This window comes from Tupaia chinensis, unplaced genomic scaffold, assembly GCF_000334495.1.
Source record: "Tupaia chinensis unplaced genomic scaffold, TupChi_1.0 Scaffold144135_1, whole genome shotgun sequence".
Lineage (NCBI taxonomy): Eukaryota > Metazoa > Chordata > Mammalia > Scandentia > Tupaiidae > Tupaia > Tupaia belangeri.
Window position 1 is genome coordinate 437,796 of NW_006203990.1, and position 17,478 is coordinate 455,273.

The 17,478-nt window shown below is 41.5% G+C and overlaps 1 protein-coding gene across 1 annotated transcript in view; it reads right to left on the reverse strand.

Moving 5' to 3' along the window:
* Nucleotides 1-17,478, reverse strand: part of LOC102478425 (cilia- and flagella-associated protein 91) — a gene marked incomplete at its 5' end in the record, with an annotated part of 52,844 nt that overhangs the window by 25,322 nt on the left and 10,044 nt on the right. The window contains 4 exons of the mRNA XM_006165990.3: nucleotides 2,220-2,299; nucleotides 3,825-3,941; nucleotides 10,092-10,234; nucleotides 12,067-12,249. Of these exons, the coding sequence (XP_006166052.1) occupies nucleotides 2,220-2,299; nucleotides 3,825-3,941; nucleotides 10,092-10,234; nucleotides 12,067-12,249 (523 nt within the window). The remainder of the gene's footprint in view (nucleotides 1-2,219; nucleotides 2,300-3,824; nucleotides 3,942-10,091; nucleotides 10,235-12,066; nucleotides 12,250-17,478) is intronic.

The following is a 17,478-nucleotide window of genomic DNA, read 5'->3' on the forward strand; positions in this document are numbered from 1 at the left end:
CACTATGCAGTATATTCTGGATGGGAAACCACATTTTGTATGCTGTGATGATGCTTAGGTAATGAATGTAAATTAACTAATTTTAAAAAAAGGTTCAGGAGAAAAAAATACACAAAAACTGTTTTTCTCAACATAAAAAAATTTGATGACTGCAGTATGCTATATAGCCCCAGCTAGGTGCTACTTTATAGTATGTTCATTCTATTCGCTGGGGTTTATGCCTAAAGTCAGACTTGTGTTCATGGACACGTATATATATCAGCTGTGCTTGCTACTGGAAATATTTAGATTAATTAAGTTCATTAATGAATCAATAAAATGGGGGAAAAAGGCATAGAAAGCAACGATGGATACCAGAGACACTGTGGGAGGAGGGTGGGACACGGCAGAGGGTGAGACAGGGAATCAAGAATAGCAAAATAAGCAAAATATACAGGAAACAAGAAATGGAAAATTATTTGTTGACGATAACACATATGTTGATGTGCTTGATTGAGCCAATATACAGTGTATTCTGGATGGGAAATCTCATTGTGTACACTGTAATGATGTATACTGAATGAATATAAATAAATAAATTTAAATTAAAAAAAAGAAGAAACCATAACCCTCTCCTCACATCCTCTCCTGTGCACCTTCTCTCAGACCTGCAGATGGTATTTTTCAAGGCCAAATTTTCTATTCCAACAAGCTCGCCGCTGGTTTGTCACACACGGTCTGCTGCCTGGCTGGGCTGTGGTGTTTCTCCTGGGTAGATGCTGCTGGAGAGCAAAGGGCAGGGCTGAACACAAGATGCCCACGCAGCTTCCCGGGATGTACTCCTTCTAGCCAAGTCTCTTATGGGTATGGCTGTTCATAAATACATGTATACACATGTATGTGTGTGATGTACACGTGTGTGTGTGTGTGTGTGTACGTATATATTTTTAACTAGGGCTTTATATCAGTCTTTTTTTTTTCAAGGTTTTTGCCATAAGGGTGTGGCCCTACTGCTTTAGTGACAACTGTCACACTGCTTTAGTGACAACTGTGGCAAGTAGCCACCCCCTCCTGACGCTGTGCTACCCACTGAACAGTGGCCCTAGAAGGAATGGCAGGTCATTCAAGAATGGAGCTGAACAGAACAGCCAGTGAGAGGGAAAGTAAGAAATCACCCCCCCCCCCGGAGAGGATGGCCACACCGCAATCCCTTCCCTCCATTCTCCTCCTGGGATTTTGGGCATGCACGCACATGTACCTGGCATGATGTTCAAGCCACTGGGTCTGGGACTCAAGCTGTGATCAGCCATATGGGAGTCCAAGCACTGTAACCACTATGCCACCTGCTGGCCCCAATCAGTCCAATTTTTTTTTAAGAGAGATTTTTGCCATAGAGTACATATGCTCGCCAGAGAGACAGAGAGAAACAGAGAGACAAAAAGCAAGAAATCACTCCCCAGGGGGAATAACCACCCCGCTATCCCTTCTCCAGTTCCGTCTCGAGATTTTGGGCACACACGTCCAGCATGAGTTTTTAAGACACCGGGTCCAGGACTCAAACTCCGATCGACTCCGTGGGAGTCTAGCGACATAACCATTACGCCAGCTGCTGGTCCCAATCAGTCCATTTTTAAGTGAAGTGTACCTGCTTAAGCAGCACAATTTTGCTAGAGCTTTATAAGTCAGGAAGACCAGAGTTGAATCTGTAGGCAGCTAACTAAATCTCAGATCAGAGCTCTTGTCCGTAAAATTACCGATAGGAAAAAACCAAAAAACACAAAAAAACAACGAGGTGACATGTAGGGAGCAAAAAAAATATATAACGTGGGTCTACAGTAGGGGTTCAGAACTACTGGTTATTGTTTAGGCATTTCATGTATAATGCAGGCATTGCTAGCTGTATGCAAACTCAAACAATGGTATTGTGACGGTGTGGAAAATGAGGGAATCACTTGGTTTGTGATGCTTTCCTAGCCAAAACTGAGGTGAGAAAATCTGTGGATTTAGCAATTCCAAGGAAGAAATGAGGTTCCCACTGCTTTCGTGACAACTGTGGCAAGTAGCCACCCCCTCCCGACGCTGTGCTGCCCACTGAATGGTGGCACTAGAGGAAATGGCAGGTCATTCAAGAATGGAGCTGAGCAGAACAGCGGGACAGCGGGAATTCACCCCAGGAAGCAAGCATATACGCTTTCGAACAAAGTAATTCTCAAAGAAGAAACGCAGGGCTGGGGTTGGACCCACTCACCATGTTCTGAACGACTCTGCCGCGGAGTAACTTTTGAAGGTAGATCACAGCCATTTCTATGTCTTCTTCTTCCTGAAAGAGCAAAGGGAGACCCGAGCAGCTTGAGAACATCAGCAGTCTGAGCCTCAAATGTTTTTTTCCAAGACTTATTTCAATGCAAAGAACCTGTGCCAGATGCCAAAAGGACCTAGAAAAATAAAATATGGCCTGTGTCCTCGTTGAATATATAGTATTTTAGTGTTATTTGTTGTATCATTATAGTCATTATTTTTTCATCATAAATAATACATCATTCATTAATAAATCATAAGCAAAAATTTCACTGTCATTTTCAGTTTTCTATACTCCTTTCTAGCACGTTCTTTCTTGAAGTGACAAGTGTAGTTTCAAATATCCTTTCCACAGTAGCATTTTTGTGTTTGATCATTAGTAGGCTGGAGAACACTGCTAGTCTAAGTCAGAGTAATGGAGTGTAATGGATAAGATGAACCATCTACGAAAATCACCTCGAATAATGATGTCTCTAAGGCAAAAAGATTAGAGGCTAGGAGTTTGTGAAGGCACCGTGGGATGTGACAGAAAGTGACAGTTCACCTGATGGCATTAACACGTAAGAGACAAGGTGTTAACCAAAGGCCAGCGTGAAATCTAGCCCAGGGCACACGCGGCCAGACAGTGGGGGCATCCCAGCTGTCCCCCGGGGGCTGCCATGAGAGGCAGGAACAGGGGGGGTGAGATCTCCCTCAACTCCCCAGCCTGTCACAAAGCTTCTGAGTAGTTGGGCTTCCTGTGAGGATCGCCGCCCTCTATCAGGAGATAAGGTGCTGACAAGCCAAGAGGAATGTTCCGACAATGGAGCAGACAGGTTTCTCTTTGTAAAGGAATAAATTCGCACTGTGGCTTCTCCCACGGTTTCCAGTGGATTTAGTCTGATTCAATCTGTCCTAGCCAGCTCCGGTAGCTTGCCCATATTGAGTTTAGTGAGCTATGGCCCTCATCAGGGTGACTTTTTTTTTTTAAACTATAGGGCGCATGCGCTTGCCAGAAAGACAGAGAGAGAGAAGAGCAAGAAACCACCTAGTGTGAGTTTAAGCCACTGGGTCCGGGACTTGAACCACGGTCAACTACATGGGAGTCCAGCAACATAGCCATTACGCCAAGTGCTGGTCCCCCAGGGTGAGCCACTCCTACCCCAGAGGCCGGCCTGTCTTAATGATACCTCTAGCATCTCACTCCTCTGACTCCCATAGTCATCAGCCATTGCCCTGGATAGGAAGGCAGGCTTGATAATAAATCATCTTTCAAACTTCTTTTCCTGGTTAAATATACATGTGGGTTACCTCCTACGTTGCATGGCAAGATTTTTAATTCTTTTCTGCTTTTATTCTTGAAAAGGATTATTCATTTCACTTCACTTCACTTTTGTGTAAGATCGATGTTTGATACTTGTACTTTAGCAAAAAGGATAAAGACAACATTTAAATCAGAGCTTGTGAAATAGTGTTAAAATTTCTTTTGAATCCAGACTCTCCTAAGAATAAACTGATAGCTATACTGAATTTAGCACTTCAAATTAAGAAAAAAGTTTCAAACTTACATTGGAACTCATTTCCAAGGTTGGAGTTGGAAGCCGAGGTTGAGGTATTGGGTTTCTTTGAAGGAAGCGCAGAGGTTTCTTAGCTTCGAGAACTTTATTCTTCTTGTCCAACAGTGCCTGAAATAATACCAATTAATAGGACCAGCAGATGGCATATGGTTACGTCACTGGATTCCCACATGGCTGACTGCAGTTCGAGTCCTGGATCAGGCAGCTTGAAACTCATGCCAGGCATATGTGCACATGTGCCCAAAATCCCAAGAGGAGAATGGAGAAGGGACTGTGGCATGGTCAGCCCCACTGTAGGGGAGGTGATTTCTCACTTTCTCTGTCTTTCCAGCAAGCACACATACTCTATAGCAAAAATCTCTCAATAATAACAATAATAATACCAATTAATATCATCCACACCTTTCCATTTTCCTCCTCTACCACACCTAATCCACAGATCTGAATATTAGTCAGAAATAATACTCCCCATGGCTGTGGTAGATCAGTTTGAAAAGTCCAAATAGGTGTGTCTCTCACAGATACTATGATATTTCTAAGGATACATTCGATAATCACTAAATAAAGATGCACATGTTCTTGTTTTTTTTGTTGTTGTTGTTTTAATTTGCTAGAGGGGGCATGCACTTGCCAGATAGAGAGAAAGTGAGAAAGCACCCCCTAGGATGAATAGCCAAGCCACAATCCCCTCTCCTCTACCTTTCCTCCATTCAGGACTTTGGGCACATACCACTCCCCACCCAACACACACACGTTTCACAAGGCGCCAGGTCAGAGGCTAGAACCAAGCAGTTGGCCATGTAGGATTCAGCTGCTACAACCACTACACCACTGGCTGGCTGATATAGCAATTTTAATTAAAGATTTAGGGAACTTTAATTTTGTTTTTGAGTTTTTAAAGGTTCTGTATTGAGTGTATACAAACCAAACCTTTAACTCTTACTCTTCCACGTGAGTTCATTTGAGTGTTGAGTGTATACAAACCAAACCTTTAACTCCTGTTCTTCCACGTGAGCTAATTTGCTGTTTGAAATAAATGTCTGGGCAGTAGAAAATTTTCCTCTGCAGTAAATTGTTGAAATATTTGGTATGTTTTACTGTGATGAGGGACTTGCAGAGCATTAAGTGGAAATTGCCTCAAAGTGGAGAGAGAACTTTACTTTGGTCTTGTAGGCCTATACATCTAGATTTAAACAAAACAAAACAACAAAACAAAAACAGTGTTTCCTAGTGAAATAGTGTATGTGTTTGGATCTTTGAATACTTTCATAAAAATTCTGATTACTGAAAGTTCAACCAGAGTTACAACATGTCATGGAAGGTTTTGTTTGCTGGCTCCATTTTCAATGACAGATAAATACCTTAAACTTAAAAGCATCAAAATTTTTTATCTTTTGAATTTAAAATCATACTTCAGCTGCTTTTCATCATATAATGATTTCTACACTGTATTTTCCATAAAAACATAAATAATTTAAAAAACACACTAAGCCCCAAATTAAAATTGATAAAAATATCCAAAGTATGAGTGAAATTTGGAACCACCAAAAATCACTGTGGTTGTAGCAGGGCTTCTGAGTTTCTTTCAATGAAAACTGACAGCAAGTACGCAAAGCTCCGCAGTAACCATGTGGGTGAGTCCATAGAACGAAGCAGCAATCTAAGAGTAATTACTAATTCTAAATTCAGGCATCTCTTGAGGGAAGAGCCCTGAACAATACCATATGAAACGATTTCAGAACCAACCACTCATAACAGATTATGTTGGTAAGGATGTGGGGAAACGGACACTCTCACAGATTGCTGGGACTGGCGTATCATTTATGTAAGAAAAGTTGGCACTATTTATCAAAATTCTAAATGCATGTACATTGTGATCCTGCAATTCTATGTCTGGGAATTTATCTTCTAGATATGTTCACACATGTACCAAAACGTGTGCATAGAAGTTCACTCACTCCAGCATTGCTTTTAGTAATTAAAAAAAAAAACTACAAACAATCTAAATAGCTATCAAAAAGAGACTGGTTTGATACATTTAGAGTACCTTTATACAATGATATATAATTAAAGTGTAAAAAATAACAAGAAAGCTTTCTGGTAATACTAGTATGAATAGATGTCATAGATACGTGTGTGTGTGTGGACATATTTGTTTGTTTTGCTTTGTTTTAGGTTTTTGCCATAGAGTGCATGTCCTCGCCAGGAGAGACAGAGAGAGATGGTGAGAGGGAAAGTGAGAAATCTCCTTCTGGGAGAATGGTTTTGCTGCAATCCCTCCTCCTCCATTCTCCTCCTGGAATTCTGGGCATACACACACATGCACCCAGTGTGATTTTCAAGCCACTGGGTCTGTGACTCGAATTGTGATTGGCCATGTGAGAGTCCAGCACCTTAATGACCACACCACCAGCTGGCCTTGCCCTTGCTATTTTTACTTAAAATATACTGGATATTGTGCTAGAACGTGGAAGAACCTTAAAAACACTATGCTAAGTGAACGCAGCCAGACACAATAGCCACATACAATTTATATGAAGTGTCCATAAAAAGGAGGTAGGACAGTGGCTGCCAGGGACGGGGGAGGAGGTGGCAGCTACTGGGTATAGGTCCATCTGAGGGAGGATGAAATCATCTAGAATTAGTGATGACATTGGCACAGTGTTCTTAATACGCTAAAAAGCACTGAATTGTACATTAAAAGAGTAGATTTTGTAGTAAGTGAATTACATCTCCCCTACCAAAAAAAAAAAGGTAAAGAAGAATAAATAAAGACTTTCTGAGAGAAACCAAAGTAGGAGTTCATTGCCAGCAGACCTCCGCAGTTGGCAAAAAAATAATAAAATGAGTTCCTTCGGTAGGAGGCAAATGGCATAGTCTAGAAACTTCAATCAATATAGAAAACAAAAGAGTAGCAGAGAAGAAATAAATGAAGGTAAAATAAAATTGTTCATTTTCTTATTTTTTTTAAAGAATCATTTTATTTAACTTTATTTATGTATTTACTTGTTTTTAAATTTGACCGAGAGGGACAGAGAGAGAGAGAGAGAGAGAGAGAGAAAGCGAGAAAGGAAGCTGCCAGGTCCAGGGCATGAACTGCGGTCAGCCATGTGGGAGTCCAACGCCCTTAACGACCACACCACCTGCCAGGCCATGGTTTTCTTACTTTTAATTATTCTAAAAGATAACTGTTTGATGGGGCCAGAAGGTGACATGGTGATTAAAGTGCTGGATTCCCACATGGTTGACCGCAGTTTGAGCCCCAGACCCAGTGGTTTGAAAATCATGTGTCGTGTGTGTACATGTGTGCCCAAAATTCCAAGAAGAGAAGGGACTGTGGCATGGCCGTTCCTCCTGAGTGGTGATTTCTCACTACTCCCTGTCTCTCTCTAGCGAATGCATATGTCCTATGTTAAAAACTGAAAAGAGGGACCAGCAGTTGACATAATGGCTATGTCACTGAACTCCCATGTAGTAGACCACAGTTTGAGTCCCAGACCCGGTGGCTTAAACTCATGCCAGGCGTGTGTGTGTGCATGCTCAAGATCCTGAGAGGAGAATGGAGGAGAAGGGACTGCCGCATGGCCATCCCCCCTGGGGGGGGGGTGATTTCTCATTTTCTGTCTCTGTCTCTCTGGAAAGTGAATGCACCCTATAGCAAAAACTTCTCAAAATAAATAATTAATTAAATTAAATTAAAACTAAAAAGGAAAAAGATAACTGTTGAAATAATAAAATGATTTTGGGGGACCAGCAAATGGCATTATGGTTATATTGCTGGACTCCCATGTAGTTACCATGGTTCAAGTCCTGGATCTGATGGCTTAAAACTAATGAATGGCACATGTGTGTGCATGCCCAGAATCCCAAGAGGAGAGAGGAGAAGGGATGCAGCATGGCCATATCCCCTGGGGAGAGATTTCTCGCTTTCTGTCTCCCTGTCTCTCTCCAGCAAGCACACATGCCCTATAAGCAAAAATCTCTAAAAAATAAAAACATGATTTGGGGTACATACAGCATATGGATCAGTGAAATGGAGACAGCACATCACAGGGATAGGGGAGAGAGTGGGAATAATCTGCTATAGGGCACCTGCTTGCACATGAACTGATAGAATATTATTTGAAGATGGACCTTGGTTGTTTCAGATATATAATCATGTACTAGACCACGAAGCAAGTCTCACTAAATTTTAAATAATAGGTATCACACCGACTAGACTCTCTAATCACAGTGTAATGGAGTTAGAAGTTAATCAGAAAAGGAACTAAAACTTTTATATATTTGAACATTTAAAAACACATTGTTAGAGACTAGCAGTTGGTATAATGGCTATGTCACCAGACTCCCATGTAGTCAACCGCGGTTCGAGTCCTGGACCCAGTGGCTTAAACTCACACAGGGCGCATGTGCATGTGTGCCCAAGATCCTGAGAGGAGAATGGAGAAGAAGGGATTGTGGCATGGCTATCATCACCCTTGGGGGGTGATTTCTTGCTTTCTGTTGGTCTCTCTCTGTCTTTCTGGTGAGCGCACATGCCCTATAGCAAAAACCTCTCAAAAAAAAATTGTTAAATACTCATAGGTTCAAAACTATAATGGATATTTTTAGCTATTAAAAATTCACCTGACCCCTATGGTTCCCAAGTCTTGGCCGCCTCACCCATAGCCTGTTTCTAGTCGGCTGGAGCGTCTGAGCTTGCCGCCTGCCCACACAGGTGGATTACAAGGGGCAGAAGTTAGCTAAAAAGAGGTTTGGGGAATTTGCATTAGATTTATCTACGGCTGACATTTCCTCCATGGTCCATCTATCGCTGACATCCCAAGTGGTTACATGTTCAAGACTCAGGCATAGAATACAGAAAAACAGGGGCAAGAAAACCTAAGAGGCATGTTAAAAAAGATTGATTGGGATTTTCATGATTCAGCACCTGATTTAGTTGCCTGTGAGATGAACTAAGCTACTTTCATACCTAAAACATGCACCAAAACTATCTGTGCTCTTCGGCACAGCTGTGTATAGATTTAGTTTTCTTTATATTTCACTCTTTTTTTTTCTTTTTCTGAAAAGGTTTTTGCTATAGGGCGCGTGTGTTCTCCAGAAAGACAGAAAGCGAGAAATCACCCCCGCTCCCAGGGTGGTTGGCCACTCCGCAATCCCTTCTCCTCCATTCTTCTCTTGGGATCTTGGGCACGCATGCACATGTGCCCAGAGTGAGTTTAAGTCATCGGATCCGGGATTCGAACTGCGGGCGACTGCATGGGAATCCAGTGACATAGCCATTATGCCAATTGCTTGTCCCTCTTTATATTTCACTACTAAACCAGTAGGGTTTTGATTTATAAGTATTTTAGACCTTCTCTTCATGATCGTGCTCTGAAATGGAGAATAGCACAAGCGGGCAACGTTTTTTCAGGTATATATAAGTAACGATGACTGAATACCTCTTAAATACAACTTAAAAATCCAAATGTTGTAATTCACCATGAGTCTTCAAACAGTTTCAATGTTTTCAATTAAAACTCACTGTGCAAAAATAAGTCATCAGTTAGGGAAGCTAGATCTCACATGGCCTATCACATGGTTCGAGTCCCAGGCCCAGCAGCTTGAAAAGCACACCAGGCTCCTGTGAGTGTGTTCCCCAGGTCCTAACAGAATGGAGACGAGCACCACCCTCACAGCCACAGATCGAAAGCAGCCAGATCCGTACGCCTACATTCCAGATGGCAAAGGGAGCGCAACCTGGCGGAGGCTGTGCGACCGGTTCATGGGATGGTTCAAACTCTCATTTAGTTGGGTTTTACACTGGATGAGAAAGGAGCTGAAAGTGACTCCTTTTTATTTTTTTTTTCCAAGATGCCCTGGTAACAAATTTAAAAGGGAGAAAATGAGGGCTATTACAATTACGAACATCAACAGTAATTTCTACCAGAAACTTGCTATACCCTAGTGTAGTATTAAATTTTATTGTATAGTTTCAAAGTTGGAAGCATTTGCAGAAAGTGACATGACTTCTGCAAGTGAGGAATAACCTCCAAGAGGTTTTCTGTCAGTTTGAAATGCCAGGAAAACAGCACTTTGGTTCGGTACAGCCTGTGAACCCTCTGGAAGGAAAAGTCTAGAGAGGAGGAAGGATGGCAGGGCTGTGTGTCAGACCCACTGGACATTCCATCAAAGATAAGGCACGGTTTTCGGGATACAGGGTTTCTCTGCAAAAGTCATACCTTCCATATCTTATTTCCCAGATAACGACTGTACCTTATGAACCTCTGCCAGCTCGTAGTCTACCCTTGCGGTCCTCTTCAGAAAACCAGATTTGGTGGTAATGACTTTTGGTTTTGGAAGTCTGATTCGAGGTTGTGTCACAAAATCTGGGAGACATGACTCAAGTTCAACTAATCCTGTGGGAAGGAAGTATATATTTTTAGTTTACAATGTTTAAGTGTATATATATTTTTTTTTTTTGAGAGGCTTTTTGCCTTGGCCCTCACCAGAAAGACGGAGGAGAGGGACAGAAAGCGAGAAATAACCCCCCCAGGGGAGATGGCCACATCGCAATCCCTTCTCCTCCATTCTTCTCTTGGGATCTTGGGCACACATGCACATGCACTTGGCATAAGTTTAAGCCACCAGGTCCGGGACTGGAACCACGGTTGACTACATGGGAGTCTAACACCATAGCCATTACACCAACTGCGGGTCCCTTAAGTGTATAATTTTAAAAGTGCATTGTGGAGTCAGCCTGTGGTGTGGTGGTCAAGGCAACTGAATCCTACATGCCCGACTGCACAGTTTGAGTCACGGTCCACTAGGAAAACATGCTGGGTGGGGGACCAGCAGTTAGCATAATGGCTATGTCGAAGGACTCCCATGTAGTTGACCACGGTTTGAGTCCTGGACCCGGTGGCTTAAACTCATGCCGGGCGCGTGTGTGTGCATGCCCAAGATCTAGAGAGGAGAACGGAGAAGGGATTGCAGCATGGCCATCCCCCAAGGAAGTGATTTCTCACTTTCTGTCTCTCTGGCTCTCTTTGTCTTTCTGGCGAGCACACACACCCTACAGCAAAAATCTCTCCAAAAAAAAAAAAAAACTCATGCCAGGTACATATGCACGTGTGCTCAAAATACTGAGAGGAGAAGGAATTACAGCTTGGCCATCCCCCCCCGAGGGGTCATTTCTCACTTTCTGTCTGCCTCTCTCTCTGTCTCTTTGGTGAACTCATATTCCCTATAGCAAAAGAAATTTTAAAACTCTAAAAAAAAATGGTGTGTGTGTGCACGCACGTGAGCATGCATGCCCAAAATCCTGCAAGGAGGGAGAGGTGGAGCAGAGGAAATGATGACATGACCCCCCTGTTTCATGAGCACAAGCACACTCTGGCAAATTATAAGTACATTGTTAATTTTAGAAGATGTTTGTCAAGGGATTTCCTAGGAATTGTTGATAAGGTGTATTTCCTATGATAGACGGGAGCTATCTGCTATCCCTACAAATGGAAAGTGCATTTCTGTGTAATTGATGTTCTCAGTGACTTAGACTATCAACTGAGAAATGTATTCTAAAATGAAAGTATTGCCCTACAAAAAGTGATGAATTCCACAATAATAACCAACTGAAAAGGAATCAGCCTGTGAGAAGTGGCGCCACCATTCCAAAGTAGCTGTCCACCCACCTACCACATTCTGCCCCACAGATGGCCAGCCAGAGCTACTAGTGCAACAGCGTGACCACCAACTCACGCTCTTGGCCACGCACTGCTTCAACCTGTCAACTGACATTTTCATTTTAATGTAGCCTCTTTTCTGAACGTCATAAAAAGTATACCCCGTATGAATGTAAGCCTGGTTATCCAGCCCTTTCTCCATTACCTTTTCCACATTTCTTTGTAAAGGGTTGATTTCATTGCACATTTGTTGTTTGCTTCATAAACCTGATAGAAAAGCTTTTTCTTTATTTTTGCACAACTTAAATAGCACTAAACCCTTTTGAATGTTCAGTAGCTAACTGAATTTGTTTTCATAATTGTTCTATAGTGTGTTTATTTACTTGGGTCTTAGCTATTTTAATTGGTTTGTAAGAATGAGTATTAATAAACATATTAAATTTTGAAATGCTGTCTCTTAAAATAGTTTTGGTTTTTAGCTTTTGATCTAAGTTTCTATATTTTATGTATTAGTCCATATTTCTAAGATAACTAACTCTTTTGTAACTCTACTAATGTACATTGCTTACCTTCATAGGTGTTGAGATAGTGGTTTCTTACCACAAAGTCCTCTGAGTTATTGTCTGGGAAACGACCCAGGCGGGAGAGAGGTCCGTAGACCTGTGATGCATAATCAGAATAATCCTTGATGATATCTCTTCTCTCCAACTTTCCTTCTATATTCTGTCTCTTTCCTACAAGTTTTCTGATTGCTGAAATAAAACACAGCTCCATGACGATCCAAATGATCCAAGTACAGAATAGTAAACCAATTCTAGTTTTATTCACAGGGAAGCCACGAAGTTGAATAAACTTCATGATGACTCAGTAGGCCAGCACGTAACTATTAAAAACAGAGGTCTTCCTTCTGTGTGGCCCAGACTGTCTTCAGACAGGCAGAAGTGACAGAAGCTCAATCAGTTAATGTCCTCAATTTGTACTCCTCAAAAATCTTCTATAACTGCATCTCAAGCTCTAGACCAAGGAGAGATACTCAATAAAGTTTGTTAAATAAATGAAAGAAACTCAAAGGAACTGGAAAAATGCATGTTCAGTGTAGAGCTTGGAGTTATCCTCCCCTGTGACAATAATTAAAAGGGAAGACAAGTGGTTCATCTTGGCCAGCACTGGACTAATCCAGAGAAGTCCCTGCTTCCAGATTTCAGATGGTTTGGTGAATGGAGGGAAAGGGCTCAGTCGTGCCCAGTGGGAGTACACACCCCTAAAGAGACATGCTGATGGAAATTCATAGCAATTAGTGTGCATAAGAAAAAGATGGAAAGGTGGCAAATAGACAACCTAACATCATGCCTCAGGGAGTTGGAAAAATAACAAAAATCCCCAGAAAATGCCAGGCAAAGAGAAATCATAAGGATTTAAGCAGAAATAAATGAAATAGAAAACAAACTATACAGAAAACAAATGAAAGCAAAAGCTGATTCTTTGAGAAGATGAACGAGATCGACACACCATTAGCTAGACTGATAACGAAGAAAGAAACCAGATAAATAAGTGATGAAACAGGCAACATTACAACAGATGCAATAGAAATACAAAACATCATTAGAGGATACTAAGAGCGACTATATGCCAATAAACAAGAGAACATGGAGGAGATGGACAGATTCCTGGATGCAAGGAATGAATCAGGAGGACATAGAAAACCTGAATAGATCCATAACATGCCATGAGATTGAATCAGCAATAAATAACCTCCCAACAAAGAAAATCCCAGGTCTGGATGATAGAAAGTGGTCAAATATGGAGGATCTATTGCTGAGTGAAGCAAACCAGGATATGAAAGAAAGATATTGTATATATCCACTTAATATATACTGATTACCCGTACTTTATGGTAGAGATTGAAATATTGGAGGGCATAAAAGCAATGAAAATAGTTATGGATGCTGACGACTGTGGACCAAGGCAGGGGGAGAGGGAAGAGTACGGAGAAGAATAGTAAGAGAACAAATAGGGAGGCATGACATTAGTGGGACACAGAAATGGTTTATTACCTGTTGATGATAACATGTATAATATTCTCAACTGGACTGGTCTAAGAAGTATTTCATGTTGGGTAAATTCTTTATACAAGTCAAATGATAATAGTGATTGAATGTTTAAAAAATAATGAGAATAAATAATAGTAACAATCTGAAAAAAATTATAAAAAGATATTTGATGATATGGATAGTAATGTCTTTGTCTTGACTGATATGCATGGTAATCATGCTGGAAAAAGAAATGTAATACACTGTAAAGATACATATGATTCAATGTAATATAAAAAGATTATGATAATAAATAAAATGAAATAAATTAAGGGAAAAAAGTTAAAAAAAAAAAAAAGACATGCTGTCTGCCTCCTCCTGCTCCTTTTCTTTCCAATTCCAGACCCACTTGCTTCTAACAGGTCTATATCACATACCCTGAGTAAGCATAAAATCATATCCCAAGATTTCTAAGTCAGGATTGATCCTAGAGCACAGTGGTTAAGCTATGAACATAGGAAGACGGGTCCCACATGGCCAACCACAGTTCAAATCCGAGCCCCAGTGTCTTGAGAAGCATGTTTAGCACATGTGTGGTTAAGCCCCAAATCCTGACGGGATGGTCAAATGGAGTAAAAAGACTGTGGTGTGACCATGACCCAAAGGGCAAAGAATGCCCCAAATTGAAGAATGTATGTGCCACTACTGCCTTGTGGAGGCCATGCAAGGTTCTCAGTGCTTTTTCATGTGACCTAAGGTTCTAGAATTAAATAAAAAATAGTTTATATTTTATTATTATTTACAAAAGTTAGACAATCTATGGCTATATCAAGTGCTGGAAAGAAATGCCAATATCTGAATGAATACTTGCAGCTAGATACGTTAAAAGTTATTTTCTCACACAAAAAAACAGGTTAAAGGGCTGGGTCCATTAATGCAACAGTTAAGCCTTGTGCATAGGGAGCCAGATCCCACATGTCTGAGCAGGGTTTGAGTTCTGGCCCTGACGGCTTAGAAAAGACACTGGGTGCAGGCACACATGCCCTGGATCCTACGGGCTGGGAAATTGGAGGCAAAAGGGTTGTAGCATGACCAAGCTCCACTGAGAATGCTTTCTCTCTCTCTCTCTCTCTCTCGTACACACATATACATGCAGTCTCCAACACTAAAAAAAAGTGACTATACCCATGTTAAATATGTATATACATTGGTAATATTCATTTGGAATATTAAATATGTATATATTAACTATGTATAAATATCGAGTGTGTATATAAATTAGTAATTTTAATGTGTATATAATACATACTTAATGTTAAGTGTTTATATAAGTTGGTAATTTACATATATAATTGATCCATTATAATTTTTCTAACTAAATTACATTAAAAGTTTCTCAGCAAATGAAGCTATGAAATTAAGCTTAATGTTAATCATTTTAAATGTGACTTGGCAGAGCAGAGTTGAATACTACTAGGCACTGGGCACACCCAGAGAGAAGATGCCCCAATGACACAGCAGAGGAGCAGAGATAGGAGGAAGAGAGTCAGTCATTCTTTCAGGTTCGAATCCCAGCCCCTGAGACTTGAAAAATATGCCAGGAACATGAGTGTGCCTGCTCGTAATCCAGACAGGATGAAGAAATGGAGAAGAAGGGATTGGGGCATGACCAATCCCCACTGGGGTTCTTTCCCCCTTCAGGCCCCCTGGGACTTGGGAGTTGTGCTTCTCCCCTTCTCCAATCAAGCATGGAAAAAGGTGGGTACTTCAAGAAAACATTAAAATACCTTGGTATACAGTCTTTTGAATTTAAAGAAGACAAAAACTGGTGCTGGAGTCCAGGGGAAAGACAATGGGCTCTAGCCCACAGGAGAGGCTTGCCACTCTGATACCAAGATGATGAAAGGAGACCATGAGGGAAAGGGCTGTCCTTCAGACAGGACGAAGGAAGATGATGTTTGTATGGGGCAGAAAAAAATCCCATAGGAGTGAGTTATATCGAGTTTCTTAGGGATTCTGGCCACTGGAACTACCTAGAAGGATCTGGTGCCCTTAACAGAACTACTCAGGGAGAATCTGCAAAGTAGTCAGGCAAACGAGACAAGGTGCATGTCAAGGGAACAACAGGAAACATTTCCCAGCAGAAGCTTTCCATGATGACAAAGGTCTGCATTCGGAATACGCCGTATTTCCCAGCAGAAGCTTTCCACTAGAACCTATATCATCATTTGGCTTCAGCATTTGGTGTTCTGGAAAAAGTTTAACAACCAGATCTCCAAGGAAAAAAAGGCCAGATCTGTAGTGTTTCTGACTTCTGCAGTATGGCGTCATTGTTCCTAATGCCCATCCATTGCTGCCTTCAAGCTACCAATGTGATGTCACTGAATGTGAAGATGAAAATAGATTCACAGTCGAATGCCATTACAGAGTATTTTCACTATGCAAGGACAATAGGCAATAGCGAAGTGAAGTTAAATAATTAACGGGTGATGAGTATTTATTACCTTTGTGTTTAATACATTTATATAATTATAAGTTCATACGAAACTTAACTTTTAATAATAGTTGGCTTTAACAACCACCTTGCAGAATTCCTAATAATTTAATAATCAGGTCTTGAGAGTCAGCACATGCAAATTCCATCATACCACTGTCCCATTGCCAGCAGACACAAATGCCACATTACAGCCAAACTGGTCAAGACCTTCTGCTCTTACCTGGCCTCCTCCATGTCCCACCATGAGGCATCAGACATCGCCCCAGGAGTGGAAGAAAGGGAACAGAGCAAGATGGGAAATCAAAGAAGTGAACCCACCTTCCCTCCTAGCCACCAGTTTCTAGGTCTGAACTAGGCCTAAGTTGGCAGAGGGGTGAAGTTTAAACTGAATGGGAGTTAAGAGTTATAACATGCTTAGGCTAAAATGGACTTTCTAATATCAAGCTATCTTGAAAAACAAGCATGCCTAACATGTCCCATCCTGGGACAGCAAAGGACAAATAGAGCAAACAAGTTTATACGGGAAAAGGTAATAATAATAATAATAATAATTAACATCATATTCTGTTTCTGCTCTATACAGTATAGCTCATTAAGAAATAAGTGGGTCAGGGGGTTGTGTGGTAGTTAAGGTGCTGGACTCCCACCTGGCTGACCATGGTTTGAGTCCTTGACCTGGGGGCTTGAAAATCATGCCAGGTGCATGTGCAAGCATGCCCAAGATGTCAGAAAGAGAATGGAGGATAAAGGATTGTGGCATGGCCAACCCCCCATGGGGTGATTTCTCACTTTCCCTCTCACTGTCTGTCTCCAGAAGTGCCTCACCCTATGGCAAAAACTTAAAAAAAGAAGAAAAGTGATATATTCCAGTATAATAAATTACCCTGAAATTTAACAGCTTAAAAATTATTTTACAATGCATGTGTTAGGAATTCAGGGTTTAGCTTGGTGGTTCTGGCTCATGAGGTGGTCTCTTCATGAGGTCGTCATCAAGATGTTGGCTAAATTATTTACAGTAACCATGATACAGAAGCTGCCTAACTACATATCAACTAACAAACAGATGAAGAGAACGTGATATATACACACGACGGAATGCCACGCAGCCATTAAAAAGAGGAAATCTGGTCATCTGAGGCTAGGGTGAATGGGGGACATTCTGTTAAATGAAATAAGCCAGCACAGGAAGTGAAAATACCATGTTTTCCTTTCCATGTGGAATGGGGGGGGAGGGGAAGACCTCATAGAAGTACAGAGATGTAGAGAGACTACTGAATGTTGATCAACAGAAACAAAATTGCAAATAGAAGAGGCAATGTCAAGTATTAAAATACAGTGGGGGGGCGCAGCCGCGCGCCTGGACGGCCTGGCCCCCCTCCGGGGGCCCCACGGCTGGGGGCTTCTGCCCCTGCGCAGCCCCGGGCCGGGAATGGCCCGGCCCCCCTCCAGCGGCC